Here is a 17150-nt window from a genome sequence, read left to right as displayed (position 1 = left end):
GATTTGGTAAGCGGTTGTATATGTGGGTTGAATGTGAGTTCTGAGTCAAGTGTAACCCCAAGACAGTGGACCTGCGGTGAGGTGTTGTGAATAGAGTCTCCAACAGTCAGAGAAATGTCAGGTGTTGGATGTGTCGAAAAGGGGGGAATAAGAAGCAGCTCAGTTTTGGACAGATTTGGGTATCATCAGCATATAAGTGGTACTGGAATCCAAAGGAGGCTATAAGTTTTCCAAGGGAGGATGTATAGAGAGAGAAAAGCAAGGGACCCAAGACAGAGCCTTGCGATACTCCAACTATGAGAGGCATAGGATCACAAGATATGTTGTTAAAGGAAGCTCAAAACAAGTGTTTTGAGAGATATGAGGCAACCCAGGAGAGGGCTGTGTTTTGGATGCCAAATTAATGTAGTATTTTTAGGAGGAGAGGATGGTCAACTGTGTCAAAGGCAGCGGACAGGTCAAGAAGAATTAGTAAGGAGTAGTGGCCTTTTGCTTTAGCTGATAAAAGGTAATTTGTTACTTTAGTAAGAGCGGTTTCTGTTGAGTGTTTAGGGTGGAAACCCGATTGCAGTGGATCAAGTAAGGAGTTAGTTGTGAGAAATTGAGTTAGCCGATTATACCAGTCGTTCCAATGATTTTGAAGCAAAGGGAAATAAGGAGACCGGTCGATAGTTAGAAGGAGTGGAGGGGTCAAGCGAGGTGAGACTTTTTTAGGATTGGTATGATTGACGCATGCTTGAAGGTATCAGGAAATGTGCCAGCGGTGAGAGATTGGTTAAAGAGATTAAATAATAATCAATGTTTAAATAATGTGTCACAGAGATGCGCTAAAATGCCGGCGGCCAAACACTGGAGGTCCCGCATCACCTTGCCGGCCTATCCGGTCTCCTGGAACTCAGCGCCAGACTGGAAGTAATAGTAAAATTATAAAATAATTTAACATATAAGAGCTTTTATATCCCTTTAAAGAGCATACCCTACTGTACTAAAGTAGATTTTCTCCTTAAAGCTTGAAATGTTGATCAGTCAACTCATTTTGCGTGTCGGTATATATATATATATATATATATATATATATTTATTTATTTTTTCTTTGTGTTCTATTCTGCCCAGTGCAATTCCCCAAACAATTGGTATATTTAGAAAACAAGAAAGAAAACAAGGACGCCATAATGGTCTAGTACCGTTATGTAAAAGTGTTCTAGAGTGAAATTAGAAGGTACCCACAAATGAAACACACCCTAGGGTGCTGTATAATCAGGGTGGAACTTCTCAGTTGTCCAGCAAACTGAATGACCCGGAAAACGGGACACTTCGAATGGTAAAATGTTATCGTAAACCTCCAAGTATTCAGCGAAAAATTACAGCAAGATGTCAAGGAGAATAAAAACTTTTAGTAAAGACTGTATAAAAACAGGCGACGCATTTCAGTTTCACATGGGATGTTTCAGGCAACAAGTTTCTCAGCCTCACATGGGCTGTTTCATCAGGCCTCAAATCAATAATAAAATTACACTTGATGTATACAACTGGTATATACAATAACATTATAAATATAGTTACAAGTTTTTTATTTATTTGTTGATAGGTCATGGATGCATTAAGCACTTTCTACAAGCTTATGTATATGTTTGTTTTATAATTTTCATAACTTTTGTAACTATCTTTATAATGTTATTGTATATACCAGTTGTCTACAGCAAGTGTAATTTATTAAAAAAATGTATTCTCCTTAACATCTTGCTGTAATTTTTCACTGAATGATTGGAGTTTTATAATAACACTTTACCATTGGAAGGATCCTGTTTGCCAGGTCAGCACCCTAGGGTGCGTTTTCATTTGGGAGCACCTTCTATTTTTACTTATACCTGACTGTACTAGGCCATTCTGGTGCCCTTGTCTTCTCTCTTGTTTTCTAGCATCATCAGGAGGTTTGACCAAAACTTTTCCCAAGGAGCTGCCTCGGCTTTAAAATATTGGAACTTTCCCATCCCATTTGGACTTCTTATTATGGGACTCATTATTATTCGATTTATATATATATTCCCTCCCTCTGTTTTTATTTTGTTTTTGTTGTTATATATAGCATGTTTTTCTTGCACTATTTCTTGTAGAAACTGCGGGCATGAGAAGGTGGTGTGCATGCTGCAGGGCAGCGGGGCTGTGCCCACTCTAGTGGTAGAAGAGGGCAGTGTGACCTACGGTGCAGGTGAGGGCTTGGTGGGTAATGTACCAGAACATAACCCAGTAACCTAATGAAGGACCATTCCTCTTGAGCGTCAATAAGAGAGTTCTGCAACGTATTGCTTTGAAATTAAATCCCTCTCTGGCCTCTTAGTGGTTAAATCTTTAGCATCTTTGCCCTTGAAGAATGAAGTTGGCCTCTACTAGCTTATATTTTTATTATTGGACCTTAAAGTGAAGGTCTATTTTGACGAATAAGTGACCGGCTTTTAATAATTTTAATAAAAACAAGGGCACTTTAATTCATCAAAATCGACATTTCAAGCGTTTTCTTCAAAAACTTACCTTTTAATCCTAAAAGCTGCTCCATCGATTCCCCCGGCCATTGGAAGCCTCTGATTACGTCAGAAATGAACGAATCCGGCTTCCTCCGATCACAGCGTTCCCCCCGGGGGGAATCATGGTCTGAGGGAACACCGTGATTGGATGAAGCCGGATTCGTCATTTTGGACCTGAGAAGAGGACTTGCGATGGGCGGAGGAAGCGCTGCAGCGGCTCTCAGGATTAATAGGTACGTTTTTGAAGAAAACGCTTGAAATGTCAATTTTGATTAATTAAAGTGCCCTTGTTTTTAATAGGATTATTAAAAAACGGGCACTAATTCGTCAAAATTGACCTTCACTTTAAACATAAGATGAAAGAGGTATAAAGGACTTTAGAGGCATTTAAGTCCAGCAACATAAATGGTTTCTCTCTTGTCCCAGACCTGGATTCCGAGACCCCTCTACAAACTTCAGCACTTACCTCTCTTCAGTGGGTGGCAGAGATTCTCCCTTCTAATATCCGGATACAAGGTCGAACCTTCAGTCAACAGTTAGAACATCTGCTCACACCCACAGAACGCTACACTGTATGCAAAGCCTTGGAGAGCTTCTTCCAGCACAGGTAATAACAGAATAATAACAAAATAACTTAATCACCTGTGTCAGGGTGTCCTGAAATAATGATTCTCCTACACTAAGGATGGAAAATGCTCTCTATAAAAGAAATGTCCACTTGTCTCTGGAAAATGTATTCATGGGTTTCTATTAAATGGACATTGAACTCAAAACTTTTCTGTCACGCATACGAAAGAGCAGCATCTATTCATGTTAAAATATTTTAAAAAAAGATCTTGGTTAAAATGATACAGGTTAAAACAGCCTCTCTTAGATGGAACAGGGAAAAAAATTATATTAACCCCTTAAGGACCACAGCACTCTTCCATTTTCTGACCGTTTGGGACCAAGGCTATTTTTACATTTCTGCAGTGTTTGTGTTTAGCTGTAATTTTCCTCTTACTCGTTTACTGTACCCACACATATTATATACCGTTTTTCTCGCCAATAAATGGACTTTCTAAAAATACCATTATTTTCATCATATCTTATAATTTACTATAAAAAAACTTATAAAATATGATGAAATAATGGAAATAAACACACTTATTCTAACTTTGACCCCCAAAATCTGTTACACATCTACAACCACCAAAAAACAGCATGCTAAATAGTTTCTAAATGTCCTACGTTTAGAAATACCCAATGTTTACTTATTCTTTGCTTTTTTTGCAAGTTATAGGGCCATAAATACAAGTAGCACTTTGCTATTTCCAAACCACTTTTTTTTCAAAACTAGCGCTAGTTACATTGGAACACTGATATCTGTCAGGAATCCCTGAATATCCCTTGACATGTATATATTTTGTTTTAGAAGACAGCCCAAAGTATTGATCTAGGCCCATTTTGGTATATTTCATGCCACCATTTCACCGCCAAATGCGATCAAATTAAAAAAATCTTTCACTTTTTCACAAATGTTGTCACAAACTTTAGGTTTCTCACTGAAATTATTTACAAACAGCTTGTGCAATTATGGCACAAATGGTTGTAAATGCTTCTTTGGGATCCCCTTTGTTCAGAAATAGCAGACATATATGGCTTTGGCATTGCTTTTTGGTAATTAGAAGGCCGCTAAATGCCCCTGCGCACCACACGTGTATTATGCCCAGCAGTGAAGGGGTTAATTAGGTAGCTTGTAGGGTTTATTTTAGCTTTAGTGTAGTTTAGTAGACTACCCAAAGTATTGATCTAGGCCCATTTTGGTATATTTAATGCTGCCATTTCACTGCCAAAAGCGATCAAATAAAAAAAAATGTTTACTTTTTTACTAATTTTTTCACAAACTTTAGTTTTCTCACTGAAATTATTTACAAACAGCTTGTGCAATTATGGCACAAATGGTTTTAAATGTTTTCTGGGATCCCCTTTGTTCAGAAATAGCAGACATATATGGCTTTGGCGTTGCTTTTTGGTAATTAGAAGGCCGCTAAATGCCACTGCGCACCACATGTGTATTATGCCCAGCAGTGAAGGGTTTAATTAGGTAGCTTGTAGGGTTCATTTTAGCTTTAGTGTAGTGTAGTAGACTACCCAAAGTATTGATCTAGGCCCATTTTGGTATATTTCATGCCACCATTTCACCGCCAAAAGCGATCAAATAAAATTTTTTTTTACTTTTTTACAAATTTTTTCACAAACTTTAGGTTTCTCACTGAAATTATTTACAAACAGCTTGTGCAGTTATGGCAGTCTCCCTAAGTGTGATGCGGGAATCCAGACGTGGACCCGTTGCTCAGTGTGCCTAGAGGGATATGGCTGCACCTCACTGACGAGGCCCACAATAGGCTGAAACGTACGTCTGGGGATTTGCTGTTTCTCTCGTTCAGAGAGGGATTGCCTGGTATTTCGGGGCTGGACTGCACTGTTAAGTCAGGATCAGACTGATATGCTACAGGATAGTTCTTCACTGTGAAAGGCACATATTGAGCAAAAAGAGGCTGCTTCTAGGGTGGTAAATAGCTATAGAACAAGCTATTATGCTATTGTTCGTTCCCAGGTTGAGCGCTTCTCTCTTTTTATTTATGCAATTATGGCACAAATGGTTGTAAATGCTTCTCTGGGATCCCCTTTGTTCAGAAATAGCAAACATATATGGTTTGGCGTTGCTTTTTGGTTATTAGAAGGCCGCTAAATGCCGCTGCGTACCACACTTGTATTATGCCCTGCAGTGACGGGGTTAATTAGGGAGCTTGTAGGGAGCTTGCAGGGTTAATTTTAGCTTTAGTGTAGAGATAAGCCTCCCACCTGACATATCCCACCCCCTGATCCCTCCCAAACAGCTCTCTTCCCTCCCTCACCCCACAATTGTCCCCGCCATCTTAAGTACTGGCAGAAAGTCTGCCATTACTAAAATAAAAGTTTTTTTTTTTTTTGTTTTTTTTTTAAGTTTTTAAAAAAAAAAATAATATCTGCTCATCTGTGATGGACCCCTCCTTAGCTCCCAACCTCACTGATCCCCACCCCAAACAGCTCTCTAACCCTCCCCCGCTACCTATTAGCTGCCATCTTGGATACTGGCAGCTGTCTGCCAGTACCCAGTTTACCCCACAAAAAAAACATAATTTATGTAAGAACTTACCTAATAAATTCATTTCTTTCATATTGGCAAGAGTCCATGAGCTAGTGACGCATGGGATATACAATAATACCAGGAGGGACAAAGTTTTCAAACATCAAAATGCCTATAAATACACCCCTCACCACACCCACAATTCAGTTTAACGAATAGCCAAGTAATGGGGTGATAAAATAAGGAGTAAAAAAGCATACAAAAAAAGAGGAACTGGAAATATAATTGTGCTTTTATACAAAAAATCATAACCACCAGAAACAGGGTGGGTCTCATTGACTCTTGCCAATATGAAAGAAATGAATTTATCAGGTAAGTTCTTACATAAATTATATTTTCTTTCATGTAATTGGCAAGAGTCCATGAGCTAGTGACGTATGAGATAGAAATACCCAAGATTTGGAAGTCCACAGAAGAGTCACTAGAAAGGGAGGGATAAAATAAAATCAGCCATTTTCCGCTGAAAAAATTAAATCCACAAAAAAAGTTTTTCTCATAAATAGAAAAATAAAAAACGTAAAATATTAGCAGAAGAATAAAACTGAAACAGCTGCCTCAAGAACTTTTCTACCAAAGACTGCTTCAGAAGACGCAAATATATCAAAATGGTAAAATTTAGTAATTGTATGCAAAGAAGACCAAGTTGCTGCTTTGCAAATCTGATCAACTGAAGCTTCATTCTTAAAAGCCCAAGAAGTGGTGACTGATCTAGTAGAATGAGCTGTGATCCTCTGAGGTGGGACTGTCCCGCCTCCAAATAAGCTTTATGAATCAAAAGCTTCAACCAAGATGCCAAAGAAATGGCAGAAGCTTTCTGCCCTTTCCTAGAACCAGAGAAGACAACAAATAGACTAGAAGTCTTCCTGAAATCTTTAGTAGCTTTAACATAATATTTCAAAGCTCTTACAACATCCAAAGAATGCAAAGATCTTTCAAGAGCATTCTTGGGATTAGGACACAAGGAAGGAACAACAATTTCACTACTAATGTTGTTAGAATTCACAACCTTAGGAAGAAATTTAAACAAAGTCCGCAAAACAGCATTATCCTGATGACAAATCAGAAAAGGAGACTCGCAAGAGAGAGCAGACAATTCGGAAACTCTTCTAGCTGAAGAGATAGCCAAAAGAAACAACAGGCTCAAAAGGAGGAGCCTGCAAAGTCTTCAAAACCAAATTAAGACTCCAAGGAGGAGAGATAGATTTAATAACAGGCTTGATACGAACCAAAGCCTGAACAAAACAGTGAATATCAGGAAGCTTAGTAATCTTTCTACGAAATAAAACAGAAAGAGCACAGATTTGTCCCTTCAAAGTACTTGCAGACAAACCTTTATCCAAACCATCCTGGAGAAACTGTAAAATGCTAGGAATTCTAAAAGAATGCCAGGGGAATTTATGAGAAGAACACCATGAAATATAGGTCTTCCAAACTCGATAATACATCTTTCTTGAAACAGACTTATGAGCCTGTAGCATAGCATTAATCACTGAGTCAGAGAAACCTCTATGACTAAGCACTAAGCGTTCAATTTTCATACCTTCAAATTTAATGATTTGAGATCCTGATGGAAAAACTGCCCTTGAGACAGAAGGTCTGGCCTTAGAGGAAGTGGCCAAGGCTGGCAACTGGACATCCGAACAAGATCCGCAAACCAAAACCTGTGAGACCACGCTGGTGCTATCAGAAACACATACAATTGGTCCATAATGATCTTGGAGATCACTTTTGGAAGAAGAACTAGAGGCAGAAAGATATAAGCAGGTTGGTAAAACCAAGGAATTGCTAAAACATCCACCATCTCCGCCTAAAGGATCCCTGGACCTGGACAAGTACCTGGGAAGTTTCTTGTTTGGATGAGAAACCATTAGATCTATTTCTGGAAGACCCCATATCTGTACAATCTGACAAAATACATCTGGATGGAGAGACCACTCCCCCGGATGTAAGGTCTGACGGCTGAGATAATTCGCTTCCCAAATGTCGCTTCCCAAATGTCTACACCCGGGATATGCACCACAGAAATTAGACAAGAGCTGGATTCTGCCCAAGAAAGCATCCGAGATACTTCTTTCATAACTAGGGGACTGCAAGTCCCACCCTGATGATTGACATATGCCACAGTTGTGATATTGTCTGTCTGAAAACAAATTAATGGTTCTCTCTTTAACAGAGGCCAAACCTGAAGAGCCCTGAAAATAGCACAGAGTTCTAAAATATTGATTGGTAACCTCGCCTCTTGAGGCTTCCAAAGCCCTTGTGCTGTCAGAGATCCCCAGACAGCTGCCCAACCTGAAAGACTTGCATCTGTTGTGATCACAGTCCATGTAGGACCAACAAAAGAGGCCCCCTGAATTAAACGATGATGGTCTAACCACCAAGTCAGAGAGAGTTGAATGTTGGGCTTTAAGTACTTTAAGTATATCAATTGTGATATCTGAGTATAATCCCTGCACCATTGATTCAGCATACAAAGTTGTAGAGGTCTCATGTGAAAACGAGCAAAGGGGATCACGTCCGATGCTGCAGTCATGAGACCTAAAACTTCCATCCACATAGCGACTGAAGGGAATGATTGAGACTGAAGGTTTTGACAAGCTGAAACCAGTTTCATTTGTCTCTTGTCTGTTAAGGACGGAGTCATGGACACTGAATCTATCTGGAAACCTTAAAAGGTGACCCTTGTCTGAGGAAACAAGAAACTCTTTGGTAAATTGATCCTCCAACCATGTCTTTGAAGAAACAACACGTTGATTTGTGTGAGATTCGGCTAAATGTAAAGACTGAGCTAGAACCAAGATACTGTCCCAATAAGTAAACACCGCAATACCCTGTCCTCTGATTACAGATAGAAGGGCACCGAGAACCTTCGAAAATATCCTTGGAGCTGTTGCTAGGCCAAATGGAAGAGCGACAAATTGGTAATGCTTGTCTAGGAAAGAGAATCTCAGAAACCAATAGTGTTCTGGATGAATCGGTATGTTAAGATATGCATCCTGTAAGTCTATCGTGGACATATAATGACCTTCCTGAACAAACGGCAAAATAGTCCTTATAGTCACCATCTTGAAAGTTGGGACAAAACGATTCAAAAACTTCAGATCCAGAACTGGCCTGAATTAATTTTCTTTCTTTGGGACAATGAATAGATTTGAATAAAACCCCAGACCCTTTTCCTGAAACGGAACTGGTATTATTACCCCTGAAAAGCTCTAGATCTGAAACACACTTCAGAAAAGCCTGAGCCTTCACTTCTCTGGAACGTGAGAGAGAACGAATCTTCTCACAGGAGGTCTTACTTTGAATCCTATTTGATACCCTTGAGAGACAATACACTGAATCCACTGATTTTGAACAGAATCTGCCCAAATGTCTTGGAATAATTTCAATCTGCCCCCCACCAGCTGAACTGGATCGAGGGCTTCACCTTTATGCAGACTTGGGGGCTGGCTTTGGTTTCTTAATAGACTTGGATTTATTCCAACTTGAATAAGGTTTCCAATTGGAACCAGAGTCTTTAGGGGAAGGATTGGTTTTCTGTTCCTTGTTCTGTCGAAAAGAACGAAAATAATTAGAAGCTTTAGATTTACCCTTAGATCTTTTATCCTGAGGCAAAAAAACTCCCTTCCCTCCAGTGATAGTTGAAGTAATTGAATCCAACTGAGAACCAAATAAATTGTTACCTTGGAAAGAAAGAGTTAGTAATCTAGACTTAGATACCATGTCAGCATTCCAAGATTTGAGTCATAAAGCTCTTCTAGCTAAAATAGCTAAAGACATAGATTTAACGTCAATTTTAATGATATCAAAAATAGCATCACAGAGAAAATGATTAGCATGTTGAAGCAAACGAACAATGCTAGACAAATCAGGATCTGTTCCTGTTGCGCTAAGCTATCCAACCAAAAAGTTGATGCAGCCGCAACATCAGCCATAGCAATGGCAGGCCTGAGAAGATAGCCAGAAAATAAATAAGCTTTCCTTAGATAAGATTCAAGTTTCCTATCTAAAGGATCAATAAAAGAAGTACTGTCTTCCATAGGAATAGTAGTACGTTTGGCAGGAGTAGAAATAGCCCCATCAACTTTGGGGACTTTTTCCCAAAACTCTAATCTAGCCGCTGGCAAAGGGTACAACTTTTTAAACCTAGAAGAAGGGATGAAAGAAGAACCAGGCTTAATCCATTTCTTAGCAATCACATCAGAAATAGCACCAGGAACTGGAAAAACCTCAGGAGTAACCACAGGAGGTTTATAAACAGAATTTAAATGTTTACTACTTTTGATATCAAGAGGACTAGACTCCTCAATATCCAAAGTAACCAACACTTCTTTCAATAAGGAACAAATATACTCAATCTTGAAAAGATAAGTAGATGTGTCAGTGTCAATATCTGAGGTAGGATCTTCTGAATCTGAGAGATCCTCATCAGAGGAGGATATTTCAGTATGTTGTCGGTCATTAGAAATTTCATCAAATTTATGAGTTTTAAAAGACCTTTTACGTTTATTAGAAGGTGGAATAGCAGACAAAGCCTTCTGTTTCGCATCAGCAATATCATTTTTCAAATCAACAGGGGTATCATGTACATTAGATGTTGAAGAAACAACAGAAACTGTACTAGTACTGATGGAAACATTTTCTGCGTGCAAAAGCTTATCATGGCAACTGTTACATACTACAGCTGGAGATATAATCTCAGCTAACTTACAACAGATACACTTAGCTTTGGTAGAACTGTGATCAGGCAGCAGGGTTCCAACAGTTTCTTCTGAGACAGGATCAGATTGAGACATCTTGCAAAATGTAAAAGAAAAAACAACATTAAAGCAAAATTTACAATTTCCTTATATGGCAGTTTCAGGAATGGGAAAAAATGCAAACAGCATGGCCCTCTGAGTATATAGAAGGCAAGAGGCATATAGGAAGTGGGGTGAAAAATAAACTTGTGTCATCAAAGATGTACCTTTGCGACAAAAAATGTATTGTGCCAAGAATGACGCAATAAATAAAAGCATTTTGCGCCCTTGCGAGCCTAATTTTGCCCGCAAAAGAAAAAACTGTCAATTTGAAAAAAAGCACTATACCCCAGGTAAGACAAATAACTTCCTAAACATGCTTCCCAAACTGAAGCTGACAGTCTGCCAAAGGAAATATACATAGACCTGACTCATGGCAAATATAAGTAAAATACATATATTTAAAACTTTATATTAATACATAAAGCGCCAAACCAAAGCTGCGAGTGTCTTAAATAAGAAAAAACATAGTTACTGAAAGACACATATAGCAGATAGCCTAACCAGTACTGAAAATGTATCAGCGGAGGTAATGGTATATAAAGAAAAAAGAAAAAAAGAATGTTAGATGCGCCTAGTGATCAAATAATATATGGTGTAAACAATATGTAAAAATAATATACAACCTAGTAATAACGTTGATATGTATATGATGGTGATTCTAATGACAACACACAAAAGGTGAATATAATACGCTCTTCAATATAAGAGCAGAGAATGTGGATGTGTGAAACTGTGTTGATAAAATAAGTAATGTGAGAGAGAGCGCTGATATACAACTCACAAAACACCTACATAAAAAAAAGTAACTGCACCATAGGGGTGAGGTATAAAGAAATATATATACAGTGTAAAAAATTAAGTACTACAATATAGATCATTGCAACATAAATACAAGTGTGGTATACTTAATAGTGATATACAAGGATTTCCTTGTAGATACTAGTGATAATCCAGGATAGAGGACTTAGTAAGGAACCATAAGCTGCATCCTTCTTCCACAAACTTGATGGCAAAACAAGTGTAATCGATCTGTCGAAAAGTAGAAAAAAAGAGGGCGCCAATAGTGCACAATCAGTGGTACTAGGTCTTTGCACACGCAGATAACAAATATACTTACAAAGTATAATGACTTGAGAAGTGCCACAAATGCCTTCTGGACCTTTAGCAGCTGTCCAGAAAGCTATCCTGCCGCAGCAGTATGGAGTCTCCAAAGAAATTGTGATCCCACACAAACTGGATAAGTCCCTTCTAGGCTCAATATCCCCAGTGTGTTTTTGCAGGATAGGAGCCCTCACAGAACGGGCTGCAAATGATGGTAAGTAATGAATATTTACTCTATAAAATTTGTGATGCCATATGTCTTAAAAACACAAAAGGCTTTATTGTAACAAGAAAGTATAACACAACGCGTTTCCTGGTCTTGCTGACCGCTTCATCAGGTGTATGCTAACAGAATGTATTCACGACTTAAAAATCCTGCTCTGCGTCTATTGCCGAGTAGTGCGCATGCGCACGGATACGCCCACAGCCAATGATATGTTTGGCAATAACCGGCTTGATTCTAATAGGATGTGACTCCGTATCGTCAGTATAGAAAGAGACACACCTCCCCATTAGCCAATGATCATCTATTAGCTTTGACGAAATTACTTCCTATTGGAAGGCGTAAATTATGTTTCAAAAGAGAAACCACCAGCTGTAAGCGTGAGTGCCGAATGTCAAATCTGAAAAACCCACATCCAAACAAAACAATACATTGGCAAATTCCTATCTCGAGACCGGCACCAATAGCTGGCTGATGCCAAAATAATAACATTGGATTTGCGGACCGATGCATGCACATACTAACAAAACCGTAAAAATATAACATAATATAATATGTACATAGTTCATAAAAAAGACAGACATTAATGGCTATTAAAACAAAGTCCAAGCCAAAGAGTCATAATGGATGATCTGGATATAAAAATAATAAATAAAGAACTATAAAATATATAATAGTAAAAACATCATCATATGCCAAAAATGTCATTTTAAAACATGGCCCATAAAGTTGATGTTAAATAACTGAAGGACAACATAGAGCAGAACAGGCTCTTCTAAAAACAAACAAATAATATATATACTAATATGAATAGTATGGTTTCATGATTAACTATATCAAATAAGTGTATATCCATTTATGTAATATAATACACACTACAAACCTAGCAAAAATGGGTAATGATAGAATCTATATTAAACCCAAGATCATTATGATATATAAATATGCACAAATATATTGATCCTAAGATCCAAAAATGACATGTAAATATGCAATTGAGCGGATGATGGTAATATATGAATATGCACATATGGGGATAAAGGAAATAAATATAATAGTATATGATAACTAAAAACCACTATAACCACTACTGATAATAAATGAGATAAAAACTTCATAGGTCTAACTCATAATCAACAGACAATAGGACCATATATATTCTATAAATCACGTCTATCAGTTTATAACAAAATGAAATTGATGGTAAAACTATATTATTATATATATATATATTAGTTGAAAGCTGCCATATCAATGTGTTCATTTAATCCATTGGGGTTAATAGTTTTCATTTTCCATATCCAATATGTTTCTCTCTGTCTAAGGTGTAAAAATCTATTTCTGTCCCACTTAGGGGTAATATATTCAATCGGAAAAATCTTAAAGATATTAGTTTCGCCCTCATGAAATTTCGCTCTATGTCGTGGAACACTATGGTTAATTAAAGTTTTCTTCTTCAAATTTCTAAGATGTTCACCCCATCTTTTTTTCAGGGGTCTAGAGGTCCTGCCAATATATTGTATACTGCATTTGCATTGGAGTAAATATACCACAAATGCGGAATCACAAGTAAAATGAGATGTAACTTCAAATTCCTCTTTGGTTGAAGAAGATCTGAAAATAACCTCATTTCCTGTCATGTAGGCGCACAGGCCACAATTTGGTCTATTGCGCCTATAAAATCCTCTTTTCTCTAATGAAAAAGTATTATTAATATTCCGGTCTCTATTCATGGGTTTAATACTTTGCGTTTTCATAACTACTTGGAGCTAATTTATTTTTTAGAGTAGGCACCCTTCTAAAGGTACACACTGGAAATTCCTCTATAAGATCTTTCAAAATAGAATCTCCTTTTAGTATGAACCAATGTTTGCGGAGAATGTTCTTGATCTTATCGTGATTAGTATTATAGCGTGTTATAAAGCGTGAATTAGTTATCTTTTTACTAAGAACATCTTGTTCAGGGCTATAGTTACGATTTTTGGTATTAGATCTAAAATATTCTGATCTATCTTTATTCCTTGCTTTGAGATAACTCTCTTCCACTAATTTCAAAGGATAATGTCTCTCTTAAAATCTATCTTTCAGGATTTTAGCCTGTTCATCATATATTAAAATATCCGTACAATTTCTTTGGATTCTGCAGAACTGGTTGTAAGGGATATTGCTTTTCCAAGTTTTATGGTGGTTACTATTATAATTAAGATAGCTATTTGTGTACACTGACTTAAAAAAAAGTTTTTGTGGAAACAAATCCATCCAACCCCCAATATACTACCAAATCCAAAACATCAATACTCTCTTTGATGACTTTAGAGGTGAAACTAAGACCCATTATATTGTCGTTCAAAGACTCTACAAATTTATTAGCTGATGTCTCTGATACATCCCAAATGAAGAGAAGATCGTCGATGAAACGGCCATAGAAGACCAGATTCCCCCCTTAAGGGAGAGTTGTAATACAATCCCCATGAACAAGTTAGCAAAACTGGGGGCGAATGTAGTCCCCATGGACGTTCCTTTTATTTGTAGGAAAAATTGTTCCTGAAATACAAAGTAATTGTGCTTCAACACAAAGGAAATAGCCTCCAGTAAGAAAAGTCTTTGTTTCGAGGGTAAATATATATCTCTCTTTAAGAAATTATCAATAGCTTTCAGACCGAGGTCGTGTGCTATGTTTGAGTATAACGCTGAGACGTCACATGTCAACCAGAGTAAATTCTGGCTGTTCTTTTTAATCTTTGAAAGTTTAGCGATCAAATCTGGTGTCTCCTTGATGTAAGAAGTTAAACCTGATTATCACTGATTTTTTTTCAAGAATTGTTCTATATATATTCGGATAATTTACATGTCAAATTTCCGATTCACGAAATTATCGGTCTACCAGGAGGATTTTTTATACATTTGTGTATTTTAGGGATGTGGTAATAGTAGGCAAGATTAGTAGTATGAGGAACCAGGTATTCTTTCTCTTTTTTGGTTAGTATACCCTCCAAGAAGCCAGCATCAATAAGTTTATTTAACTTGATCAAATATTGTTTAGTAGGGTTGAAAGTGAGTTTCTTATAATACTCAGTATCCAACAGGATATGATTAGCTTCTTTTAAATAATCCTCCAAATCCTGCACTACTATCCCACCCCTGCCTGTCTGATCACTAATTCATCTTTTTTAGCTAACCTAGACAGAGCTTTTAATTCATATATATTTAAATTGGACTTCTGAATATTAGTTCCAGGTCTACCAAATTCTTCCAATACCAAATTCTGAAAAAGCAAAATGCTATGGTTTGTTGCAGGGGGATTATAGTTAGATTTTAACATTAAATTGGAATGTACATAGTCAACAAAGAGATAATCACATAAACTATCTGGTTCAAAATAGATAATGTTCATATCAGGTCTTTCCACCATATTATCTGTAACTATGGGTATTTGATTTTCCTAACTTAGTTTCTTTTCACTGAAATAGCTTTGTATTGATAATTTCCTTATAAATCTATTTAAGTCAACAAATAATTAAAAAATTATTAAAATACTCTTGCCAATTACATGAAAGAAAAAGTATGTTTATATTTTTTTTATAAATGATCGATTTTTCTGTAGTGTAGCTGCCCCCCTCAATACCCCCGTCTCCGATCCTTTTATATTTATTTTTTACCCCTGCCTCTTACTTTGCAATCCAAGAAACATTGGTAGCTTTGGTTGCTGCGCACATGCACACTCCCCCGCAGGCCTCCCGCACATCCCGGCACCCAGCTTGCACATTGCACATACAGGAACCGGATGCCGGATAGCGATGGGCCGCCCACCCGCCTCCCTGCTAAGCTCCCACCTACCAACAATCTGCACCATCGCTACCGGTGCAGAGAGGGCCACAGAGTTGCTCTCTCTGCATTGGATGCTTGAAAAAGGGTATTGCAGGATGCCTCAGTATCAAGGCATCACCGCAATACCCTGAGAGCTGCTGGAAGTAATCGCAATCGCTTCCAGCGCTCAATTAGACCAAGGACGTACCAGGTACATCCATTGTCACTGACAGTTTTTGCAGGACGTACCTCGTACGTCCTTGGTCGTTAAGGGGTTAAAGGGACATAAAACCCAATTTCTTTTCTTTCATGATTCAGATAGAGCATACAATTATATCCAACTTTCCAATTTACTTTTATTATCAATTTTTCTTTGTTCTCTTGTTATTATTTATTGGAAAGCAGGAAAGTAAGTTCAGGAGTGTGCACATGTTTTCAGTACTATATGGCAGCAGTTTTGCCCCAATGTTATACATTAGTAAGAGCACTACATGGCAGCGCTATTTTCTGTCATGTAGTGCTTCAGACATGTGCACTCTGCCTATCTAGATATCTATTCAACAAAGAATAACAAGAGAATAAAACAAATTTGTTAATAGAAGTAAATTGGAAACTTTTAAAACAAATTGTGTTCCCTATCTGAATCATGAAAGAGAAATGTTGGGTTTTGTGTCCTTTTAATGTTGCTTTAGTAATTAAAAGGAAAGGTATCCTGATTTACGCATTTCACGGAAACCTCTGTAGTTACAGATTGATTTTGGTATCCATTGGGGTAGGCAAAGCAGACTCATCAGTAGGAAACACTTTTTAGAAATTAATGTTGTTGAAAAGGATAAAAAAGGAAATTATTTATGGAAATGAATCTACTATTGAAGCCCCCTCAGATTAACTTTTAGAGTACTCTGTCTTTTCAGGAATATTGACACTCTGATAGTGGATACCTATCCTGTCCTGGACACTCCAGCCAAGCAGATCATCTGGCAGTTCATCTTCCAGCTGTTGACGTATGAGGAGCAGGAGCACTGCCAGCACAAGATAGCTCGATTCCTGGGGTACAAGGCAGGTCAGAGAGCCCCATAACATGAACCCCACTCACTCATGTGTCTTTCTGCTCCTATCAGCAATGAACTCACACAGTGCTAAGTAGCGCCTCCTACAGGGGATAGCAGAGAATGTAAAACTCTACATCTTCCATGTTCTAATGTCAGATTTCCTTTTTTTTCATGCTCTGTTCCACACACTTTTCATTATGTCTTTCTGCTTTTCATATCTTTCCAAACGTGTCTCTCACACCCCTCCAGTCTTTTACCCTGCTTGCCCTTCCTTGCTTTTCCCCCTTTTCTTCTTACTGCCATTCTGCTTCTTGTTCATCTTTCTATTTATTCAACTTGACACTCTTGTCTACACTGTGGTCAGCTGTTTCATTCCTTTTCACTATTTTGAGACTTCTTTCACTCCTTGCCCTGGTTGTAATTCTTTTGACCAGGGCTACCATTCTTTGCTTGACCATGTTTTTCTTTCTT

At 37.8% G+C, this 17150-nt stretch overlaps 1 protein-coding gene across 1 annotated transcript in view; it reads left to right on the top strand.

Moving 5' to 3' along the window:
* GRID2IP (Grid2 interacting protein) overlaps positions 1-17150 on the top strand; it is a 307557-nt gene that overhangs the window by 165368 nt on the left and 125039 nt on the right. Inside the window, exons 6-8 of the mRNA XM_053695186.1 lie at positions 2115-2209; positions 2949-3129; positions 16542-16690. Coding sequence (XP_053551161.1) covers positions 2115-2209; positions 2949-3129; positions 16542-16690 — 425 coding nt within the window. The remainder of the gene's footprint in view (positions 1-2114; positions 2210-2948; positions 3130-16541; positions 16691-17150) is intronic.

Source organism: Bombina bombina, chromosome 11 (genome assembly GCF_027579735.1).
Source record: "Bombina bombina isolate aBomBom1 chromosome 11, aBomBom1.pri, whole genome shotgun sequence".
Classification (NCBI taxonomy): Eukaryota; Metazoa; Chordata; class Amphibia; order Anura; family Bombinatoridae; genus Bombina; species Bombina bombina.
The sequence above is the reverse complement of the archived record's forward strand: the minus strand, read 5'-3'. Positions and strand labels throughout refer to the sequence as shown.